This window comes from Hippichthys cyanospilos, chromosome 6 (assembly GCF_059441005.1).
Source record: "Hippichthys cyanospilos isolate Australia breed blue-spotted pipefish chromosome 6, RoL_Hcya_1.0, whole genome shotgun sequence".
Lineage (NCBI taxonomy): Eukaryota > Metazoa > Chordata > Actinopteri > Syngnathiformes > Syngnathidae > Hippichthys > Hippichthys cyanospilos.
In genome coordinates, this window is record NC_142374.1 from 24189825 (window position 1) to 24213767 (window position 23943).

Genomic DNA, 23943 nt, shown 5'->3' on the forward strand with positions numbered 1-23943 from the left:
AACGTCCAAATTCCTCTTTCGATACGTAATAAAGTAAAAGACTTGAAGGGATGAAAGCAGTAACACAATGCACGAGTTATGTAACACCATTTGCATTTATGTAACACAAATTCATATCAGCAACAATTTAAAACAATTTCACACAGGCACTTTCAAGACATCTCATTTTAAATGTTAAAGGGACAGTGTGTAAAATGTTTCAATTAAAAAGGAATAAATGATTATCAATTTCGAAAACTTGAAAATGAATGTGTTCTTCATGACCAACAGTTTTGTTTTTTAATATACTGTATTCGTAGGTCTAGTTATCATTAAATTATTTTACATGTCGGGTGGCACTTCTCCGGAGGCGGCCATGTTTGTTGTAGCTACGGACAATGGTAAATGCAGCACCTGCAGCACCTCCTGCTGTCCATAATGAAAAACGGTCTGAATCTTACACACTGTCCCTTTAAGGTGTCATAGTGAGGGTCTAAGACATTATTATGGTTTGCCACGTACCAGAAAGTTTAAAGAAGGATTCTGATTTTGATTTCATGGCAGGTGGGAGAGTTTTATAGAAATGCAATGTTTAGGATTCAAATTAGGTTATCCATTCTATTTGCTAGACTATAAAAACCAAATTCACAAGTCATCCATTCCAAACTGAAAATGACCTATAAACATGTTTTATGATTGTATATAAAAAAGAAACTCTACCGCTGTTCATACTTACAAATAAGGCATGTTCAAGCAGAAAATTGAAAGGAAACATACTTTGAACAGGAAGTTTTATGGTTCCGCGCAATCCTTGGTGGTGCTTTGAAAATGGCTTTTGTCAGTTTCAACCGCCCGCTGGGGACTTGCTTCCTCCTTGGGATCTAAATGGAAGTAAGAGTTATTCCAAAAAATGGATCAAGTATGGAATCTGCAAAGGGGTCACCTGTGTCATTCGTAGGGTGCTCTTCGTTCGGACGGTCCTTCTCGCCCGGCGCCTGCTTCCGCTCCGTGTTTTCTACTCTCGGTTCTCTGGGGATGGGCGATTACCGATACAAGTCTTATATCAAGGTATCGTTACGAAATAGCAGTATTGCCTGCCTGCTTGCGGCTAATCAGGAACTTGAAATTATAAAAATGAAAAGATAATTTACGTTAGTTTCTTGCAGTTTTAAGGAAAATTAGTACCATGTTTTCCGCACTATAAGGTGCACCGGATTATAAGGCGCACCTTCAACGAATTGCCTATTTTAAAACCGTTTTCATGTATAGGGCACGCTGCATTACAAGGCGCATAGAATAGAAGCTAGAGTAGTGGCTGGGGTTGGATTATGCATCCACGCCACGAGACAGCCAATCAGTTTTGGGAAGGTAAAAACAGGAACCAGAAATAGAACGCGACCTTCCAGATTAAAAGCACATTTTCAAAGTAAGCTAACTGAACATTAAAAACTAAGCGCTTGAAGAATTTTCTAGTCGAGTTCACACGAACACCGCTAAACGCTAAATGACCAACGGAGAAGGTAAACGGGAAATACGGCGCGGCCTTCCAGATTAAAAGCAGATTTCAAAATTAGATAATTAGATCCATGTTTGAAAACACGGATGGATTCAGACCTTGGTTCGGTCTGCTCGCTTCTTTGAATAAAAATAACGTGGTACAACCTTGGTTAACAAAAGCTGCTGTAAGCAACTCCTCCGACCGCTAACGCTCAACTCGTTTCTTTTTTTTTTTTCTCTCAAATTGATGTCATAAGATACTCAATTATTTGTTGACAGCACAAAGAGAGGGAACAACAGAAGCTTATTTTCCATACTTGGCTTGCTTGGGAAAATCTTTTTGTGGCCCAACGATGTCAGCAACGCTAAACCTGTCCTCCTGAAGATAAAACAAACAAAAAAATCATGCATTACTCACTTTGAGTCGGACGAAAGAATTTTCCACTAATTCAATTGACATACCAGTACCTCCCATCCGTGAAAGTGACTTTCGGCATTGTCCTTCTTTAATGTACTAAACTTGTCCCTCATGTCTGCAAATTTACTCTGAAGGGGAAAAAAAACAACAAAACAAAAATCTAAAGATGTCATAGAACTGATACCAAGTATTGGTATCGCGATGGCAGCTATTACTAGTTTCGGCCACTCTTGGACAAACGAGACATAAATAATTGGAAGAGGTTTTGAGTATGGTATCAATATCGATACTATGGTATCGATACTCGGTATCGGTGAGGACACAATTGTTGAGGAGTCGTAACAGCATCGGTCTGAAAACAAGTGGTATTGCACATACCCGCAAACAATGTAGTATCGAGTACAAAAATCTAATATGAATTGTATTACATCGAAAATTTGGGAGAAAATCATATCAAAATTTGACTGACTTGAATCGTATAGTTGACTAAATCGCATCTGATCAGCAGTAAATCATTTTACATTAAAGATTAGGCTGTTTTGTGTCGCATTTTAATTTGAGCGTATCGTGGTGAATCGTATCGTATTATATATATATATATATATATATATATATATATATATATATATATATATATATATATATATATATATATATATATATATATATATATATATATATGTGATCTTTCTTTATTACCTTATACGTGGGCAAAGTGGTGCTAGCTTGCGCGAGCTGTTGACAGAGCCCCAGATTCTCCGAGGCCAGCTTGAGATTTTCTTTGTGGACGTCGCTGTAGTTTTGAGGGGAAGTCTCTGCGTCTTTCTTTGGCACCTGAAGCAGATGCGATACCCGCACGCGCTAGCTAACGCTCGGGGGAGAAAAAAAAAACGAAAAAGACAACTCACAAGCGATTTGGCAGAAGACATGTTGGCCACGTTCTTTTCCAATGATCGCAGCCTCTCCTCCAGGGATTGTTTTTTCTCGGTATTCTCAAATTGTTGTTGTCTGTAAGGTGAGCCCAAAAATCCAGCTTCAGTTATTCTTGGTATTATAAGATAATATGAACGGATTCAAACATGTACACAGTGTTTCAAACATGTACACAGTTTTTGCTCATTTATTATGAAAAAAATACAGACAATAAGTGAAATTCGCCAAGTGATGGTTGAGGTTTTTTTTTTCTACACTTTCCGCAAACTCGCTGTTTTGCGGATTTTTTTTTTGGGGGGGGGGGGTTCAATTTATCTTATTTAAAAAAAAATCACAATTTTACATTTACAGTATGCTTTTTGTTTATTCAATATGCTTGTTCGTTTATCCTATGTTTCTTTTGTTCAATTTTACACTACGTTTTTCCTCATAGTATTTTTATTATGTTTTTGTTCATTATGTTTTCTTCAAGCCGTGTGGTTTTATAAATGCTTTTTCTTTTGATCATAAATGTTTTACCTATATGTACAATCCCTCTTATGGCATAAAAATTTATATTGGTAGAAACCTTCAACACCCATCTAAGAATTATTTATACACTATAGTACAATTTAACATTAATTTCCTTCATGTTCCAGTTTATTTGCTCTTCATTTGAAAAGAAATCCGCACCGTCACTCTCACTGCATTAATACCTATTAAAATGTATTGAATTTTGAATTTTTCAAGGTTTCTGCAGGTATCATACAACCTGCAGAAACAATTTGCCCCGTACTTTATGGAAATCAACTGGGTCTCCTTTTCGGCTTGCCGCTCAGCCGCCACCCCCTTGGTCTTGCTCTTCTTCTGCGTCGGGTTCTTCTCGTGTTCCACCCTGGGAAGGTTGAACTTGACAGTTTGAATTTAAAAAAAAAAAAAAAAAGAAGTGTTTTTTGGTCCCCACTGACCTGGCATAGAGGTCCCTCAAAGAACTGAGCTGCCTGGACAGGTAGAGGTTTTCTTGTTCCTTGTCCCTCAGAACGTTCTTGACCTTGTCCAACTTGGTCTGCCATTTCTTGGCCTCTTCCCATTGCACCACTTTCTCTTTACTCTGTCAGAACATCGAAGCGTGTAAAGACCGGGGCGGTCGCGTTGCGCTACGCTAGTGCTAGCCGCCACAACCTGAACGGGGTCAAACCGCCTCTTCATTTGCTTCTGGAGCTCGTGCAATTCCTGGGCTTTCTCCTCCAACTGAGTGTGCAGCAGCTTGTGAGTGCCCAGACTTTTGTGCAGTCTCTTGCTCAGGAGGTCCACCTGAGTCTTCAGCTTGCTCTCGTTCTTTCTCAAGGAATCGTTGGCCGCTTCCAGTTGCTCGCTCAGCTCCTGCACCTGGACCTGCCCGAGGGGAACGGGAAAACATTGCGAAAAGTCAAAGGCAAGCCTCCATGGATCAAAAGAAAAACATCTCAATCAGAACTGCATTTGAAGTTATGGAGGACCACTTCTTCATCTTCCCCCCTAAAGTAATGAACAATGATTAAAATATTAAATACTTGCATAATGCGCTATAACACTGACCAGGCACTGACGAAAATAAAGTTTTGGGGTTGGAAGGAAGTCATTATATTTCCATTCATTTCAATGGGAATTACGTCTTAGTCAATTTATGAACATTTCACAAGAAATCAAATTCATATGTCAATTAGCTCCAAAAATTGTAACATGGCGCCATTACCCAATTATGGTATTTCTCGCACTATAATGCACACCGGATTATAAGGCGCACCTTCAAGAAATGACCTATTCTAAAGCTGTTTTCAACGATAGGGCGCACCACATTAAAAGGAGCATAGAATAGAAGCTGCGCTAAAGGGAGTAGCAAAAAAAGACTAATAATAGAACATAAAGCAATTCAATTCAAAACTAAACTTAGTTTTTCTAATCACATTGCCCCCTATATGTTATTTTCTTCATTTAAAAACAGAATTTACATGGCGATTGAGTTATTTTATTTTTTGGTCCCCCAAAAATGAAGGCTCTCGGTTTAGTATGCACTATACAAGCCGGATTACAAAGTGGACTGTCAGCTTTTGCGAAAATTTAATTAAGTGTGCCTTACAGTGCGTAAAATATGGTGGTGTCAAAAATGACAAAAGACACCATTTTTTCAATCAGCTTTAGGACCTGGAATGACTTTACCACGTGATTGAGGCTGTTTCCAAACTTTTGAAAATGTTTTTGAAAACGAGGAATTCGGAGCTCACCTTGAGGTCTTTGGTGTGCTTGTCCACCACTTTCTGAATGTTGAGTTTCTCCTCGGTCTGCGCGCTGTTGGTCAAAACGTGTTGCTCCGCCGCAGACGTCATCTGGGTCCGCATTCCAATCAGAACTGTACTGAGGGCCTGAGATGTGGTCCAAATGAAAACGCATTCACTTACCATACAGATAATGCAGTCTAGGCTACGCCTCGATATCGATATGCTATCAGCCCAGATGATTCATGCTTCGATTTATTTATAGGTATGGGATTCACTTGAGATTTCGTTTGAAAAAAATAAAATCCTAGCAATGGGCTAGTACCGATACCAGGTATCGGTATCTGTACTGATACCTTGCTCAAGGTATCGGTACTTACGACAGTGGGCCTGATTGTGGCTATCCTTGGATCAGAAATGAAAAATGTGATAATTTTGTGCAATCTATTTCAATTGATAGGAAATTGAAACCTCATGAAGCACCTTGTGATACCACTTAGCTCCTCTAGGTGGCATCCTTGCTTTAATTACCGGCGGATGTCAGCTGGCTGTTAGCGGCAATTGCCTGCTGAAGGTAATAGCAGCCCGTGTTAGCTGAGGTTGTTATGGCATTGGTTTCAATAAAAGAAGCGAGCAGGCTGAACCACCGTCCGAGTCCATCCTTGTTCATACACGGGAATATTAGGGTTAGGGTTAGGGTTAGGACCATGTAAGTTATGATGTCTCCATTAAGAGTGCTTTGGTTAGAGAACACGGAAAGGTATTTCATTTGACTCGTATATTAATTGTGGTCTTTTTGGCATATGCGCACACAATGATAAAATTGGTGGAACACGGATGACGCGCAAATTTATGGCAAAATAAACTCATCAAACTGCATCGCACGGAAAAAAAAACAAAAACTGCTTTAGGTGCATTCAACGCTACAAGGGCGCTGCTTTCACAGACTGCTCGCAATGTGGGACATTTGAAACGCACTTAACCTGCAACAAATACCATGTGACTTGGATTGACCTTGATCTGTTTCTCCCTGTGGAGCAGCCGCTGTTTGAGACGTTCCACCTCGTTCTTCAAGGTGCTGCTCGGGGACAAAACGCTGGCCTCCTTCTGGATCTCCAGCTCGTTCTGGAGGGAGTCCATCTCCTTCTTCAGCTCGGCAATCTGGCTCCTCTGAACTTTGGTCTCGAAGCCCACGTCTTCCAACTCGGCCGCGTGAGATCTCTTCAGCCTGCGTCAAGTCCGGCATGTTAGCGCGTAGTTGGCGAGGAGAGAGGAGGAGGCGTCAATCACCTGGAGATCTTTTCGGCGTGTTTCTTCGTCTGCCTTTCCATGGCTGCCTTGTGTCGCTCCACCTCGGCGGCGGCCATCCTGAGCTTCCTGTTGAGGGACGCCAGCGTCATGTCCTGTTCTGCCACCATCTGCTCCAACTCGGCCATGCGGTCCAGATGTTTGGTGTTCGGGGCGCCGACGCTGGGATTCTTCAGCGATTCCTGCACGGGCGAGTTGATTGACTGCTGATGAAAGCAGGGGCGGAGCTCGCGACAAGGTGGCCAGGGATGGTCATGGCCGTCCTTTTTGCCCCGCCCCCAGACCTCGGGAGAAATTTTGAGAAGCTTCCTACATGACGTTATTTAGCAGCTGAATTTTCAAAATTATGTTCATGATGCATATATATATATATATATATATATATATATATATATATATATATATATATATATATATATATTATATATATATATATATATATACATATATATATATGCTTCAAGTAATCTAAAGGAATCAATTACTTTTGTAATCTATTACTTTAGACAGAAAGTATCTTACCATTAAAGTACTAAAAGAATCACTTACTGTGCTTTTGGTATTGAAGTAATCCAAGTCATCAATTACTTTAGGTACTAAAGTAATCAGTTACTTGAGGTACTAAAGTAATAGATGACTTTAGTTCTTAATTACCTAATTACATTTGTACTTAATGGGAATAGTGCCAGCCAATTTTAGGCCGTCTAGCCAGTTTACTTTTGAATAAATCATTATCATATTTTCCGCACTATAAGGCGCACCGGCTCATAAGACGCACCTTTAACAAATGGGACATTTTACAACTGTTTTCATACATAGGACGTGTCGCGTTTTAGGCGCATAGAATAGAAGCTATTGTAGATGCTGGGGTTGTGTTATGCGTCCACTAGTAGGCTGTTGGGTGCGCCTTTACTGCGGAAAATATGGTAATTATCAGTACCGCCGCCTGCCAGTTGAGATGATCCAGGGCCAGGTTGTTGTTGGTGTCCAACTTCTGATACAACATTTTCATCTCCTCGGCGTGCGTCCTTATCAGCTCTTCCTGATCCTGAGGAAGGTCAACAAAGTTAGCGAGGAGTCACATGTTAGCCAGGCTAAGCTACAGAATGACGTACAGTACATTGCGTTTGTTTACGGAGTAGCAGTTGAGAGCTCATCGAAATGCAAATGAATACGCTGGAAGACAAATTTTAGAGGACACACAGAGGACACTTTGAGAAAAATAAATAAAACTGCGCCCTAGCAGAGACTGTAGCACATAAGCTAGCAAAGTCTAAGCTAGTATCAGCATTTTTCAACTATGTGCACCGTGTGAATGTTTTTTTTTCCAGCCAAGTAAGCCACAATCAATTTGGATGAAAAAAAAATAAAAATCAAATTTTGAATTTTGGTATTTCCAGGCGTATTTTATTCAGCAACTCCAGAAGACAAATTGAGGGACCATATTTTATTTCTGGCTCTGTGCACTTGTATAAAAATGTCTAAAACCAGTCACTTTAGACAATTTAGCAAGAAGTTGTTTCACCTTCCAATTAATTTGCTTTTAATTTGAAAAGAAAACTGATCCTTTCATGCCACTGAAAAGCATTCCTAATAAATTTGATGACCCGCAGAAACTAAAGTGCTCACATATCCTCATTTGAGTAGTGAAGTTGCAGGCAGGGGCAATTAAGAAGCGTCAACGGGAGTTGCACCTTTCCGCTGGGGTCAAACGCACCTTTCCCACTTGAATCAGCTGGCCCTGGTATTTTTTGATGATGTTTTCTTTATTGGCGAGTCGAATTTGGAGATCTTTGACGCTCTTGTGGGCAAGCTCCAAAGCAGCCCGTAGATCCGTCTCTCGAAGGGACATTTCCCTCAGTTGCTGTATGAAAAATGGACTCTTTCACGACTTTATTTACAAATAGTTCCGTCATTCCTCAAATAGATTTTTTTTTTCTCCAAAAAGGAAGGCCAAAAGTATGGCTGCGTCCTATAAATGGAGGAACTAGCAGCTAGCGCCGGTTTCAGCAGCTTATGTTAGCTGAGCTTGTTACAGCACTATTTTCGATAAAAGAACCAAGCGGACCGAACCAACGTCCGAGTCTATATCCTTGTTCGCGCAGAGTATTCCAAAAACGGGAAGGCGTTACCTCCTCCAAGCGTGTGCAGGTTTCCTTCATCTCTCCAAGCCTCTGCTCCAGATTCTCCAGCTTCTTGGCGCTCCTCCCGCTCTCCTGCTCGGCCTTAATCTTCTCTTGGAGGGCCTTGCCGTGCTCGTCTTGCAGACTGGCCACCAGGTCAGAGGCAAAGACCTTCAGGTTGTGCTGAGGAGGAAGAGTCAACCGTGAAAACGACGAGAGAAGGCGGTCCCTCGCGGACCCCGCCGTCTTGCGAGCTTACATTGGTCAGCTTTTTCAGGCTGGGGATGGCGGTGGTGTTTTTAGCTTTCAGGGCCTGGAGGACGTCTTTGAAAGCGGCCTCAAGGTCTTCTTTCTCTCTGGAGAGCTGCTCCACTTTCGGGTGAGGTGAAGACCACATGAGTTCGAAGAAACAAAAAAAATTAAATATCCTCTACAATTTACATGGATATCCTGGATAATATTTTTTTGGACTAATGTTCATAAAGAATTCCAATGATTACATTTAAAATACTGAATGAAAACTCTTTATTTACTAACATTTTTTTAATTAGAATAATTAGTCATTTTTTAATCAACATATACTTTAATTCAGTGGACCTCAACCTTTTCCGATTTATATTTTTTCCAACTACTTCCCAACTACTTGTTCACATTTTTGTTTAAAACTTTCAAGTGTTAGGAAAAATGACACAATGGCAGTTTGGGTCAAACCATTCTGAAATGGGAGCAATAATAAAATCTGAATTTTTTTTGCAATATTTTTATTTTATGGGCTTTCAGTAAATCATTCTGAAATATTTTAGTTATTTTAATTATAAAATTAAAAATAAATAATTGCATCAGTACAAATAATCAGTTACGTGTGGAGGTTAAATTATATAAGTAAATAAAAAATAATAAATTATTTAGGAATAATATATATACGAATATTTTTTGCAATATTTTTATTTGATGGGCTTTCAGTCAATTTTTCTGAAATTATTTAGTTATTTTAATTATAAAATTAAAGATAAATAATTGCATCAATGCAAATAGTTACGTGTGGAGGTTGAATTATATAAGTAAATAAAAAATAATCAATTATTTAGGGACAAATGAATAAATGCAAGTTTTAAGGAACCTAAAACCTAAGGAACCTCTTGTTAATGTACATTTTCGGTGGACCAGGTTAAGAACAAAACGGGCCTTACATGGCCCACGGGCCACATGTTGGTTAACATGTGGCAAAAAAAATGGAGGCTAAGAGTCCTAATTACGTTTGAACTGGAAATGTTGCTTGTTGACTTCCGCCTCGCTCTTCAATGTCGCCAACGCTTCTTCCACAAGGCGCACCTGACAAAAAAAGATGGAGTGTCATTTTCCTGATTTTTTTGAATGGGAGAAAAATGTTCTGTGAAAGCTCCGACCTTGGCTTGGAGCTCTTCGTTCATGCGCGAGTTGTTGTTTTCAGCCGGTGGTTTGGAGTCGGTGTCGTTTGGAACCGCCGCTTTGGATTTGGCGTCGGTTTGAGTCTGCGGTTTGGAGTGGCGCTCGGTTTGAGTCGGCGATTTGGAGTCGGTGTCGTTTTGAGTCTGCGGTTTGGAGTCTCTGTCCATTTGAGCCGCTGCTTTGGAGTCGGTGACGTTTTGAGTTTGTGCTTTCGGAGCGGTGGCGGTTTGAGTCGCTGGCCATTTTACAGCGGGTATGACATTGTCCTCCTCCCACATTGACGACGGCAGCCCTAAAAAAAACAAATACGGGTCAAGACTTAAAAAAAGGGTCATGAGGCACTAGAACTGCGTAAAATGAAGATGAAGATATCCAATGTTTTGCAAAGGAGTTACTAAAACTATTTAGCACTATGTTGCTTCATGTTCCAATCAATCTACTCTTAATTTAAAAAGAAAATGTGACAATTCAAGTCTTTGCATACCCCGTGTTGACACACCAAAACCACCGGGTGGCATTGGCGGCCAACTCATTTGCAAGCCTTTCAATGACTTCAATGGTTGGCTTAGCCTGGACTCCCATAATGCAAAAGTCTTCAAAAGTCATAATACTTGAATTATGGCAGAATAAATATTCCTATTTCAATTTCATAAATGTATAAATATACAGTATAGTTACTTGGCTATTAGCTCATTTTTGCAATTTTTGCACATATAAGGGGTGTAGCCCCCCCCCCCCCCCCCTCTCTCTCTCTCTCTCTCTCTCTATATATATATATATATATATATATATATATATATATATATATATATATATATATATATATATATATATATATATATATATATATATATGCATGTGCTGATGGCATTCTGAGGGGGGTGAAAATAAACATGTATTTGACGATGTTATGACCCTTTCAAAATCAGTCAAAATTAGGTGATTATTTAAATAAACAAATAAAAAATATATAATGGGTTTCTTCCTCCTCTTTGGGCCGTAAGAGTCCAAAAAAATGGACAAATACTACCAAGGGGTTAAGTGGAGAAGATTAGTGACCTTTCTGCTTGGCTAGGTTTCGAACTTGTTTCTTCATGGCCAGTCGTTCTTCTTCAAGACGTTCAATCTGAGCAGGAAGTTAGCTTGGTCAAAAAAAAATAAAAAATTAGTTTGAACTTTGCATTGCGTTTACCTCTTTAGCGAGGATTTCATTTTCGGCTTTGTACTGCCGCTCTCGAAAGCCTTTGGCCCGCCTGAACTGGCTGTGGTCAACTTCCTGTTTGGGGCCGTAGCCTTTGAAGAGAAACAAAAAGTATTAAAAAAGTAATAAAATGTTGCGCAATCATTTTTGTCATTTGTTATGTAATTTAATTTTAAAAAAAAAACAACATCACCAAGTCTTTCGCGGAAGTCCTCGTTTTCCTCTGTGAGCTGGTTGACTTTTATGTAGGCTTGGTTCATTTCTTTGGTGGCGGCCTCTAACTCCAAATCTTTCCTTTGGATTTGACTTTTGCACGCCTTGATCTCGCCGACGGCTTCTTCTAGGCCGTAAACGCCCTGAAACACGCAGGAAAAAACCCCGTCGCGAGGCATCGCCAACAAACGATGGAGCGCACTAGTGCACGGGTGTCAAACCCAAGGCCCGGGGGCCAGATCCGGCCCGCCGCATCTTTTTACGTGGCCCACAAAATGCTGATGGCTAACATAGCAAATTTGCAAGTGGTCTTCAACTTCAACTGCAGGCGTTGTCCACTTACACGCTCGTACTCCGTCATGCGCTTGGAGAGCCGGACGAGCTCCCGGTCTTTTTCCTCGGCGTGATCTTCCACTCGCCTCAAAGCCTCCTCGGCTTCCGTCGCCCGTTTCTCGGCGGCGGCGCGCTTGCGCGCAAGCTCGTCCAGTTCACTTTGCTGGAGCAGCGTTTGGGCGTCCTGAAAGGCGCCTAGAATACACAAGTCTCTTGTTTACGTTCCAATTAACGTAAACGCAATAAGTGAAAATTGAGGTTGATATATGAGGGGGTTGTTATTATTATTATCATTAAAAAAAATGTCATTTTTTTTCTCATTTTTAACGTGATTTGATTGTACTTGGTCCTATTATCGCATTTGACCTGAAATAATTCTTCTCGATCAGGTGTGAGTTCTCAAAGTGCGAGACAGGAAGTGTTGACTTTTGTGTTGTGAAAGTGGAGCTACCAACCCGCGCTTCCTTTTTTAGGCACCTTCAGACTCTCCATCAGCAACGTCTGCTTCTTCATTTCATCCGTGTACTGCTCCACTTGCTCCCTCAGCATCTTGATCCGATCGTCTCGCTCCTCGACGGCCTGCGCGGCATCCGTCCGCCAACTTTTGTCTTCATGAGGATTTAGTGGCGACTCGGAAAAGAAAAAAAAAAAAAAGGTGTTCGGGCGTACCTGCTCCAAGGCAAGGATGTGTTTCTGTCCATGTCCAACTGGGAGAGGCACAGCTTCTGCTGAAGTTCCCGGATCATCTGCTGGTACACCAAAATCTCCTCGTCCTTTTCCGACAGCACTTTCTGTGAATAAAGGTCAACGTTCTATACCTCAAGAAAGTGGAGGAGCTGTCAACTATTGACAGCGTGCATCTGTGTAAAAATAAAAATTAAGGCAGTGTAACACACCAGAGGTGGCTTCACGTTCCAATCAATTTGCTCTCAATTTGAAAAGAATACTGCATTTTGAAAGTGAACCAACTGCAAGCAGCTTCTTGAAGGAAACATTTAAATGGCAAAGTTTGAAACATGCTTCAGGAGCTGACTAGTTCATGACCAACCTTCCATTCTTCCACTTTAGCGTCCAATTCTGCTATAATGGGGTCGTCCTCTTGGGACATGTCGGTGATCTTCTGCGTCAGCTCTCTGACCTATGGGACATGAGAAGTGCATGAAAACGTAGCAAGCTATAGCTAATTAACTGGATGGATGGATGGATGGATGGATGGAGTGAGCTAGCTAGCTAGCATAGATAGATAAAACGATAGTTAGCTAGCTAGCATAGATAGATAGAGTGAGCTAGCTAGCTAGCATACATAGATAAAACGATAGTTAGCTAGCATAGATAGATAGATAGATAGATAGATAGATAGATAGATAGATAGATAGATAGATAGATAGATAGATAGATAGATAGATAGATAGATAGATAGATAGATAGATATTGCTAGCAAAACAAATCGCGAAACAAATCGCGAGATAGGTAGATCTCAAGGTGCATAGCTATATAGCTAGCTAGCGAGATAGAAAGAGAGATAAAGATCGATAAAGATGGACCTGCAGCTCGGCGCGATCCCGCTCTTTCCTCAGCTGGTTGGTCTCAGAGTCACACTGGTAGACGGCCATCTTGATCTGGTTGTATTCCTCACTCATCGTCTCCATCTCCTTAGTGGACTCCATCACACATTTCTGAATGCGCAGATTGTCCTCCTTCAGCCGAGAGATTTCGTCTTCCGCTTGCTAAAAAAAAAAAATCCTGAGCAAGTCTGATTGCTAATCAAAAGACAGTTAATAGCAATCGGGGGTACCCGAAGGTCGTCCATGCACTGCGAGAGCTGGCGGTTGGCCGAGATCAGCTTCCTCTGAGTTTCGGCGTTCTCCTCCTTGGACGCGTCCGATTCCTTAAGCTCAAGCTCCCCGTGATAGAAATCCACGTCCTGCTGGAGCTGCGTGTTCTGATCCAAGACATGTTTACTTTTATGACGATGTCGTGACAACTCCACAGAACTTCCAATTCGAGCTCGTAAAAGACGCTAGAACCAGAGTTGTTATTCTTCTTATTGTTCATTTCAAGTAACACAATACAACACCAGGTGGGTGGAACGGTCTGCCTACTGCCAGCTGGGATAGGCACCAGCAAGCCAGTGACCCTAATAACGAGGGTAAATGCCTACAGAGGATGGATGGCACCAACAGGCGGATGGTGATTGTTCAAGCATGGCAAATTCTCTACCTCTCTTTTCAGCATATTCAGGTCCTCCTCCGCAGCTTCTGCTCGCAAGAAGAGCTAGAAGAAGCAAGAGAAAAAGAGCATTTCCATTTCAATATATTTCTTTATGATGAAAATGAACAGATGAATTCTCTTTTTGATGTTGCTGGGGATTGCGGGAGCAAGTTGAGGGAAGCTCAGAAGCAAGGAGCCGATACTTAAGTCGGTATTTAATAACAAAAAGTGTAAAGAGAACCACCAAGCGGAAAAACAGGACAGGAAAAACTACAAAGGTAGGCAGGTAAACAAGACAAAAATGAGCAGGCGGGGAGACATGACAATCCAACCTGATGACGATTCGACACTAAACTGGGAACTAAATACGCTCAAACTAATTAGGCAACAAGGAACATCAGGACAAGAAACAATTGGAGCAGGGAGCTGATAGGTTAACACAAGGGGGCGGTCGACAAGGGCAGGTGAAAACAATCAGACTCACAACACAGGGCACCAAAAAATGAACAAAATAGTTTACTATTATAAAAAGAAAAAAACATTGGAATTTACATTGAGTCGGCGCTTCTATTTTATTTGGTAAAGCCAACAGCAGAAAATAGAAAACATTTCACACCCCAGCACTCGCTGCGGTGACTCTGTCCCGTTCCCTCCGCGCCCCTCTCTCCCCACAATCTGAGACCTAGAAGATGTTCATACCTTCTCCGCGGCCTTCTTTTCTCTTTTGATTTCCTTCTTGAGCTGGTTGAGCATCTCCTCTTTGCGCGCCAGCTGGCTCTTCAGCTCCCGGATCTCGTTTCGCAGAAATCGGTTATCCGGGCCCGTGCCGGCGTACTGGTAAAAAAAAAAAATTCGAGAGACCTCGATCGCGATACGAGCGTCCTCGCCAAACTCACCGTTAGTTCTTCTTCCAGTCTGGACACCTTGGTCAGAAGCGTGTTTTCTACATGGCACACAAAGACGATCCACTGGGATTGTATTTCAATCAAAAAAAACCTTAAACATGCCTACAAACCATTTTTCTCTTGTTCTTCAACCAACTGTTCGGCCAAAGTGGCTTCCTGATGTTTCATCTGAGGAGACAAGGCTGCAATTAGTCCACGGCGTTGTGAAATACGCACAGCGGTAACCGATTTTTAAATCAAGTACTGACTTAAAAGAATACAGAATATTGTGTGCTATGTCTGTAAATATGGGCGCTATCATACGAAAGATTGACTTCCATTCCTTATTTTAATAATAGCGGTGTTACTAATGTGGAAACACTGCCATCCAGTGGTCACACTAATAACTACAGTGCTCAATTGGCTTATATTAGGTATTTGTCAAGAGTGACAGCTACCCTCTGTAAAAAAAAAAAAAAAATGTATTTGACAAGAATTTTATGACTTATTATTGTTATTACTATTTTAAAATGGCACTGAATGTGTTAGAATTACATTTGAAACTAGCTAACTTTAGATAAGAAGTACTAACGTAATCAATTACTTTAAAGGGACAGTGCGTAAGATTTAGAGCGTTTTTCATTATGAACAGCAGGAGGTGCCGCAAGTGCTGCATTTATCATTGTTCGTAGCTATAAAAAACATGGCCGCCTCCGGAGAAGTGCCAAAATCATTTCATGATAACTCGACCTATGATTACATTTAAAACATTATGTTGGTCATGAAAAACACATTCATTCATTTGCAAGTTTTTGAAATGTACAATCATTTAATTTATCCTCCTTTAAAGAAACACATTGTCCCTTTAAGTACTAAATAATTACTTTAGGTAGTAATTACCTAAGTACTAAACTAATCTAATTCTTTAGGTACTCACGGACTAAATTTAATCAATTACTTTAGATAATGAGTACTAAAGTACTCAATTACTTTGGTACTAAAGTACCTAAATTGATTTATGTATACAGTCATTGATTACATTAAGACTCAATTTCCAAACGTAGTCGATTACTACGAGTCGTATGTGTAGACATGATTTTCACACGTGGGATTTGTGGGCTTCCATTTTCCTGTCTCGTTACGAAAGCGGAGGAAAATCCGGCGTTTGAATGAAATGCGACGCAACGGATAAGACGAGCACGGCGGGCGGACGACCTTAAGCAGGGCCTGAAAGACTCTGAGAATGTGGACCACGTCCTCCTGAGTTCGGCGCTCCAGCTCCCACTCTTCTGGCTGCCTCGCAAACACAACAAAGCACAGAGGGCCGAATAAGGACAACTTGGGATTCACGTCTAAGGCTTTCCGTCAAAAGTTTCACTGAAACTTGCGAATGACGGTTAATGCCGGCAGCCATGTCCAAAAAAATAAACACGGAGCGGAGAAGACCACGTGGATGTTGACCTTTAAGCAAACGATCGGCGAGGAAAAAACACTCGTGTCGTCTAGTCAAATAGAAGCACGCGACATCTTCAAGTAATAGCAAACGCAAGCGAGTTTGCGAACCGATGTGAGAAGGTGGATGACGCTGTCCAGTTCCTCCTTGTAACATTGCTGGAGGGTGTCCGGGTCCAGCTTCTTCAGATCGTCCCACTCCACAGAAGCGGGCATCGCCACGCCCTGAAATGCGCAAAAACCACCGATCAAAAGGGGATAAATTGATAAATACTTGATATTTTGTTCCAATTTGATCCCGTCAAAGTAAATATTCACGGCGAGCACATGACCATCAGCTCTGTTCTTGTGGCTTTGTCTTTATGACATCATGGAGGTGAGGGAAGATGGTCAAATGGCGGCCTCCTTCTCAAATTACACGCCGGGCTTAGCGGCTTAAGATAGCTGCCAAGCTAATATCGCTAGTATTTAAAAAACAAAACCAAATATTTAAGTAACGGTGGTCAAATACAAAAAATGCATATCAGAGGCATTTATTAGCTTACAAAGAGGAAAAAAAAGTCTTATGACAGTGTTACACCTTAATTGCCGGGTTTAGCCTAGCGGCTTAAGGTAGCTGCCAAGCTAATATCGCTAGTATTTAAGAAAACAAAACCAAATATTTAAGTAACAATGGTCAAATACAAAAAATGCATATCAGAGGCATTTATTAGCTTACAAAGAGGAAAAAAAAAGTCTTATGACAGTGTTACACCTTAATTGTTTATCTTAGCATCTTAAAATTACAACCAAGCTAATATCGCTAGCATTCCTTTTTTTTTTTTTAAATATGACTAAATCTTTAAATGTTCAAATATGAAAAAATACATACCAGGGGCCTTTACCGGCCTACAAATAAGAAAAAGAAATCTTATGACACTTTACAACTTAATTGTTTAGCTTACCATTTTAAGATCGCTACAAATCTAACATCGTTATGTATTATTATATATAAACAACAGGACAAAGTCTTAATATAACGTACACTGCAAATAGGAAAAAAAAAGTAAATTATAAGCCTTAATTCTTTAGCGTAGCATCTTAAGCGGTCTGCTTGCTTTTTTTAATGGAAAATATTGTCGTGACAAGCTCAGCTAACACAAGCTGAGGTTAGCTGCGACAGGCACTGGATGCTAACAGCCAACTTATGTCCATTACGTTAAATATTTTACACAGCTGATGTGCGTCTAAACTCGGTTTATGTGGCTGATGGATCAGTCTTCGTTGAATGGTGTCAAAAAAAAAATAAATAATAATTTTTAAGGACTTTTATAGGACTCACCCATACTTTTGGTCATTTTTTTGGGGGGGGAAAGTGTGTCCTATATTTAGAGAATTATGATAATACATTGCTGCTGCTGGTATTTTGTTTAGCAGCACTAAAAAGTAGGCCGTCTAGTTTCATTTCAAGCCATAAAATGACCTTGATGACAACTTACATTCGTAGAAAACAAAATAAAGGCATGTTTTAAAAAGTCAGCAATAAGTTGCTCATGTTCTAATCCATCTGCTCTTAATTTGAAAAGAAAAATATTCACAACATTAAAAAGGATGAAATTACATTTGCTTATAACGCTCGCAGCCCAGAAACGCCTTCTCGTACCCGCGTTCAAGAACCGCTTGATACACAAGTTGGAAAAGCTCCCAAAATTTGTCGACTTGTCGAAGCAACATCCACGAACATCACCTGCACGTCAAATTAGTGATCCACGCACGTCTAATAGTAATCGCCCGACATCTTTTCCAAAGCAGACTCAAGAAAGCCGTTCCAAGTTGACCTTAAACCAAAAGACAAGCCTGATTCATGACAGCTCCAAATTTGGCAGGTGCGCTTTGAATTTATCGGCAAATTGAGAGGAATTGGTCTTCATTTGACAGTCGGAAAATCAAAATCAAAAGGTATTCCAGCAAAAGCCTCTTATCTGCCGGCCAAGTGTTGACAGATGGAAAGCAGAGTCGTCTAGTAGGGTGTACATCACGTCTACTTTGAGGCCTGGAACAACCAAAGAATTACATTCACAACTGTTTGTTCATGTCAAATGCAGTGTAGTTTTAACTTTTAACCCATGGGGGAAATTTTGACCCAACATTTAGATGCGTTAGAAATTTGATATCCAAGGAAACGCATGCAAAAAAAAAAAACACGAGGCGGCTAAAATATTGCACTGTGCAGATGTCGAATTTAGCCCATGTCAGGCTCATTTACTGCCATTAAAAATGGGAACTATCGTCCATTTTAGACAGATCGAAAACCAGATGTTTCATCGTGCATTTCCCTCGATTTTGCATTAATCCTTTAAACGACAATTCATCAACAGGGTGCAATAGAAATTTTTGTATTGAGACCCCAAAACCACCGGGGGGCGCAAGCGGACAAGGTTTGCAAGCCTTTCAATGAAATTCAGAGTGGCTTAGCCTGACGCCCAGCAAAGTTGGTGCTATATATTGTGGTTGACAAAAGGCTTTGACCCAAGAACTAAACGTTGCAGGAAAGCTTTTATTTTGCTACAGGGAAGCGTGTTATTTCATGCAACGAATAACATATCTGCATAATCCCGTCTGCAAAATCTGCAGCAGTGAATAGCCGTTTCCTCACAAAATAAAAATTATTCCGGAAAAAAAAAGTATGTATGTATGTATATATATATATATATATATATATATATATATATATATATATATATATATATATATATATACATATACAGTAGCAAAAACAAGGCGGTACCGGAATGTCTGGTATTATTTTTTTTTAAACATTTGAAAGATTGGAATTAGTGTTGCTTCGATATACAAATACAGTGGTATAGGTACAGTCTCGGCAAATATTGCACAACTAGGTATCAGAATTGGTATCGGAGCCTGAAAAATGGTATCAGAACTCTCAAAAAAAAAAAACAAAGCCAAATGCGGTGGTATGGGTACAGTATTGGGGCCAACCGGGTATCAGAATCAGTATCGCAGCCTGAAAAAATGGAATCGGAACAACACCAATTGTAATCATGCATAAAAGGGAATTCACATACTTCAAGGAGTAAGGAAATGTTGTGTTGCGTTCGGCATCCATGTTTAACAAAATAATAATAAATAGATACTCGAATTACGATTTTTTTTTTAAGGACATTCAGAAATACTGAGCAAGTTGAAAGCCCAACAAATGCTTGTCCGACTTTGAAAATATTTAATGGACTGTATTCACAAGTCGAAGCGTATGTCTCGCAAGCGGCTGAAACGGCGTCCGTTCAGGTGGGAAAAGGACGCAAACAAGCTCTTGCTGTTGTCGCCCGCGGCAACCGCCGTCCCGCCCACACGGACCACCGTGGGCTTGTTGCCCAGGTGAGTGCCCTCCGCCGGCCACTGCAGGCCCAAGTGGTGGCGGTGAATCTGCCGGGACACAAAACGTCCTCAAAACAGGACAAGGCGTACGGGAAGATGCCGACGGCAAGTCTAGCATCTGTCGCTAGCCGCTAGCGCCGCCGCCCGACCTTAAAAAGCGAGCCGTCGCCACAGTGCCACACGATGCCCTCCACGAGGCCGTCGGCGCCGTCTCGGAACCACGAGTGGAGCTCCTGGAAGTCCGCCGCTGGCGGGTTTTGGACGCGGACGCTCCCGTGGGACACCAGCAAATGGACGGGTTGCTTTTTAGATCCCAAGCCTGTCAACGTGGTCATAAATTAACGACGAGCTGACAGAAACAAGAATAGCCGCAATTTCATGTTTTTATGCTAGCTACATGATACAGCTAAATATATTCGAATTTTGAGCGAAGGTCATTAATCACTGGTAGACCAAAAACCGTCCACTACAGGGGACGCAAACGAATTGAGTAACACTACCGTAAGGGTTCCCGTTGACGTTGGTACCGATCAGCTCCAGCGTTTGTTCCTGGAGGTCCGTTAGCGGCACGGCGGCGATTTCCAACGTGTCCTGGTCGTTGTTTTCGACGGGACGGAGAAGCAGCGCCGTCCCCGCGCCGTAATCCACCACGGACGAGTGCCAACAGTACTGCTTGTTGCCGTCCTCCACCGGAACCCAACCTGACGTTCAGAGAGAAACGCCGGCAAGATGTTTTGGCTCATCATCTTCACCATATTGACGTAACGTATTCATGATATATCATTAATAGAATGCCAGCATTCGGCGCAGCCTCTAGCTGGAATTAGCCACAAGCTAGCAGCGCTCCGGTGCTCCATATTGGCTGGCAAGCAGTTGGATTACATTTCAAAGGCATGTCAACTTCTGCACAATTTGACAGCTTGCCATTCCTACTGATCACTTTTGAACAAAGCAAGCAGTGGTTCTGACGCCTTGACCAAAATGCAGGAGTTAGCTCATTCATATCGCAGTATACATTTAAATGAAAAAAATCTTCATTATTAAAATATATATATACACAAGTTGGTCATAATTAACTCATTCAATCCCAAAGACGCGTTTTTACGTTTTTTAAAGAGTGCAGACATCCAACTCCAGGTAATTATATTTTTCATTTTTTATAAGCTAAATAAAATGGCTGGTAGGAAGTAATTGATTACTTTGGGTAATTAAGTACTAAAGTAATCAAGCATTTAGGTATTGAGGGAACAACTGTTTTAGGTACGACAACTTCAAATTTATTATTCTTTTTTAATAAGGTCCAAAATAGTACAAGTGACACATTAATATTAATCATAAGACATTAACATTACTAGAAATCCATAAAACATTTCAAGTTTTTCATTTATTGAAAAAAAAAAAAAAAAAAATCAGCTCATTTGTATACATTACAAAATCATCTGGGATTGAATGGCTGGACTCTTAAAAAACGTGAGAATACGTCCCTGGCATTGAATGAGTAAAACTGGTTGAATTGCTTGCTTTATTGAGGTTTAAATAAAGTTAAAATGATAATCTCCTGGACTCAATGCCGCGAAACATTTTGTCTCACAGGATTTGTCTCTCATCCCATCACGAATAGAAAACAAAGCTCGTTTGGGACTGACCTGGAATATGTCCATGTTCATCAGGGACGGGATTACCGTTGAGATGTTTGACTCGATGAGCCGGGATCCACGAGTCCGGGACCGACTTAAAGTCCTCTTCCACGTTCCACGTGAAACCTGCAACAAAATGAAAAAAAAAACAACAACAATTTCCTTAGCCATTCAGAGACACGAGCTAAAAGCTACGGCTAAATCTCACTCCAACTTGCGTCCGAATGGGATTAGAATTGAGTGATAAATTAGCATTAGCGTTAGGAACACTCACTAAGTTACCTTTAGTGCTCCTGTGAGAATACTGATATTTCTTGAATCTCTTCTCCGCTTGCTTATTGGCTCTCCTGTCCAGTCGCGCCCAGAGGTGCACTTTCCCTTCAAGGGCAGAAAAAAAAAAAAAAAAAAAAGAGATACTAAACTGCAACGTGCCGGAATGCGATTTGGGTTTGCGTGGGCATTTTTCACCTTTGCAGTGCGCAATGTAGCAGCAGGTGCCGTCCAGTTTCTCCGTGGCCACCGCGCTGTTGATGTCCGCTTCCATTACGGCGGGGTTTAACACTGCAGTGGCCACCATGTTAAATGGCTTGAAAAAATACAAAAATATAAATGGAGGTAAATGCCAAATCAAGGGAGTAGTTTAACGCTCTTCTTTCTAATTCTGTAGTGTCTGAAATAATGTAATTCATTTTTCAGTGGCCCATAACTAAGGTTAGGCAATAAATCTACCGTAGTTTCCACACTATAAGGTGCACCTAAAAGCCTTGAATTTTCTCAAAATTTATAATCTGATGTACCTTATTTAGGGCATAACCCGTAAATGTTCCTATTTGGTCGACAAAAAAATAAAGTAACAATCACCGTGTTAATTCTCCAAATTTTACCTCTGCATTTCAGTTTTTAATTTATATTTTACAATTACTGTTGTACATATATATTTTAACAATTACTGTATATTTTTAAAACACCCTATTTGTAATTTTGATGTGCTACATATGCTCCGATTTTCAAGCAATTTATATAAGGACAAGGCACAAAGAATGTGAAGTTTTGTAAAAGAAAGTGCAATGTTATAAAATAAATCCAGAAACTGTTTGGTAGTGTAGTTGAAAAATATATACTGCAAAGCGTTTGTGAATATGTAAACAAAATAAAAACTAGCATGAAGAAGATGCAATTACTTTGCCCGATTGATTTCTTGCATATTAAAGTTGAATCATTTGAAATTGGCTTCAATTTTTCTGTGTAAAACCCTCTAATAAAAGGTTAGGAAATTCCTTTTCTGGTTGCAAGAAATCAAATGTCTACGTGAAACTGTTACAATAGATAACTAAAAGTCCTTTAATTCTTTTTCGATACATTTCTTGTGAAAGGGCGACGAGATTTAACGTGCAACACTGTTGGTCTGACGTCATGAAATTTTCAGAACGCAATGTTGTTGTACGAAACGAAAAAAAAATGTTTGACAGCACCACAACTCGACGTAGATGAAAGCGACACGTATGCTATATTAGCAATGCAAAATGTATAGCAAATAAGAATGCTAAATAAAATGCTAACACGTTAGCTTCATGTATAATAGCTCGTTCTTCCCATGCACACACTCACTTGGCAGTCACGTTTTTTCGACGGTTCTTCCTTAACTTCCGTCTTAAAAACACACGACACCTTCTGCTGGACCGTGCCGAGACGTCGCATATTGCCACTCCTGCCAACAAATACAAACATGAATGAAATTATAATACTGTATATCTGAATTTCGACAGGGGGAGTGACTATTTATATTTGGATTGAAAGCATTTCCGGACACGTGACGTGACATCGCTCTTCTTCTACGGTTCGCAGAACAGTTTTACCTCTTTATTATTGTGTCTCTTGGAAAACGGGCTTGGTAAACTTAGTTAAAATGTTACGATGAAAAATATGAAATTATATAAATTAAGAATATGACATCCAGTGGATGAAAACGGGCGTAATGGTTGTACAGAATTTAGTTTTGAATTGACAGCCAGTGTGACATACATTTCCGGACACGTGACGCGCTTCTACGCTCTTTGATACGTCACAGCGTCCGTCATATTGTGTCAGTCATTACCCACCTGTCAAGCAGTCAAAGTTAACATGACAGTTATGATTGACTTGTTTCAATCAAGCAGAGGAATTGGAAAACATCGGAAACCTCTGACACCGCATTTATGTAAACACTCCCAGGCAAAGCAGACAAATGTTTCGCCTATAAGTCATTTATTCTAAGTTTTGGGGAACCCAAAACATATTTTATTCATCATATATTTCTTTCAATCAATGGGCCAATTGATCGTGTTTTTAATTAACTTAACTTACAACCGAACATAAAAAACAGCTAAGCCTTGATTGGCCATTACTTGAGCAACTATGATGTCGTTTTCAGTGGACGGCAAGTGGCAAAAAAGCCATCTGGTGATGTGGATAAAATGGGTTGATTTTGCTGCTCAGTTCATATTCGGCAAACGCAATATTAATCAGAAATGTCATGTTTAGACTAGTAGAAACACAAACAGAAAATGTTTTTCTTGGCTTTTAGGCATGCATACAATCATAACAGTATACTAGGCAAAGACTTATGTTTCCAAACTTTAACAGTCAACGTTTTTTGTAGTGATGTTAAAATGTCACCTGAAACATTGCCTTTGGGGTCAATAAAGCTCTTAGATCCAAGACTAGTTAAAGTTCTCTGG

The 23943-nt window shown here is 40.5% G+C and overlaps 2 protein-coding genes across 2 annotated transcripts; both read right to left on the reverse strand.

Annotated features, from left to right (window-relative positions):
• Nucleotides 1-76: 76 nt before the first annotated feature.
• LOC148422915 (uncharacterized) lies at nucleotides 77-16537 on the reverse strand. The gene is given in 34 exon segments (XM_088416462.1): nucleotides 77-860; nucleotides 923-1008; nucleotides 1794-1855; nucleotides 1939-2022; nucleotides 2594-2728; nucleotides 2803-2902; nucleotides 3603-3701; nucleotides 3775-3917; nucleotides 3989-4201; nucleotides 5071-5208; nucleotides 6076-6289; nucleotides 6352-6551; nucleotides 7310-7417; nucleotides 8087-8233; nucleotides 8502-8675; nucleotides 8752-8864; nucleotides 9749-9824; nucleotides 9899-10212; nucleotides 10980-11046; nucleotides 11113-11213; nucleotides 11315-11477; nucleotides 11678-11862; nucleotides 12123-12246; nucleotides 12337-12356; nucleotides 12359-12458; nucleotides 12716-12805; nucleotides 13212-13394; nucleotides 13463-13609; nucleotides 13888-13941; nucleotides 14578-14712; nucleotides 14775-14821; nucleotides 14894-14951; nucleotides 15978-16055; nucleotides 16326-16537. Coding segments are annotated over 34 exon segments (4152 nt in total). The 5' UTR covers nucleotides 16431-16537; the 3' UTR covers nucleotides 77-771.
• A 2193-nt stretch (nucleotides 16538-18730) lies between these two features.
• On the reverse strand, nucleotides 18731-22934 carry rlig1 (RNA 5'-phosphate and 3'-OH ligase 1). The gene is made up of 7 exons (XM_088416464.1): nucleotides 22835-22934; nucleotides 21695-21812; nucleotides 21509-21604; nucleotides 21236-21352; nucleotides 20090-20290; nucleotides 19739-19908; nucleotides 18731-19637 (listed from the first exon to the last, which is right to left on the reverse strand). Exons 1-7 carry the CDS (start codon nucleotides 22922-22924, stop codon nucleotides 19449-19451), a joined length of 981 nt encoding a protein of 326 aa, XP_088272590.1. The 5' UTR covers nucleotides 22925-22934; the 3' UTR covers nucleotides 18731-19448.
• Nucleotides 22935-23943: the final 1009 nt, after the last annotated feature.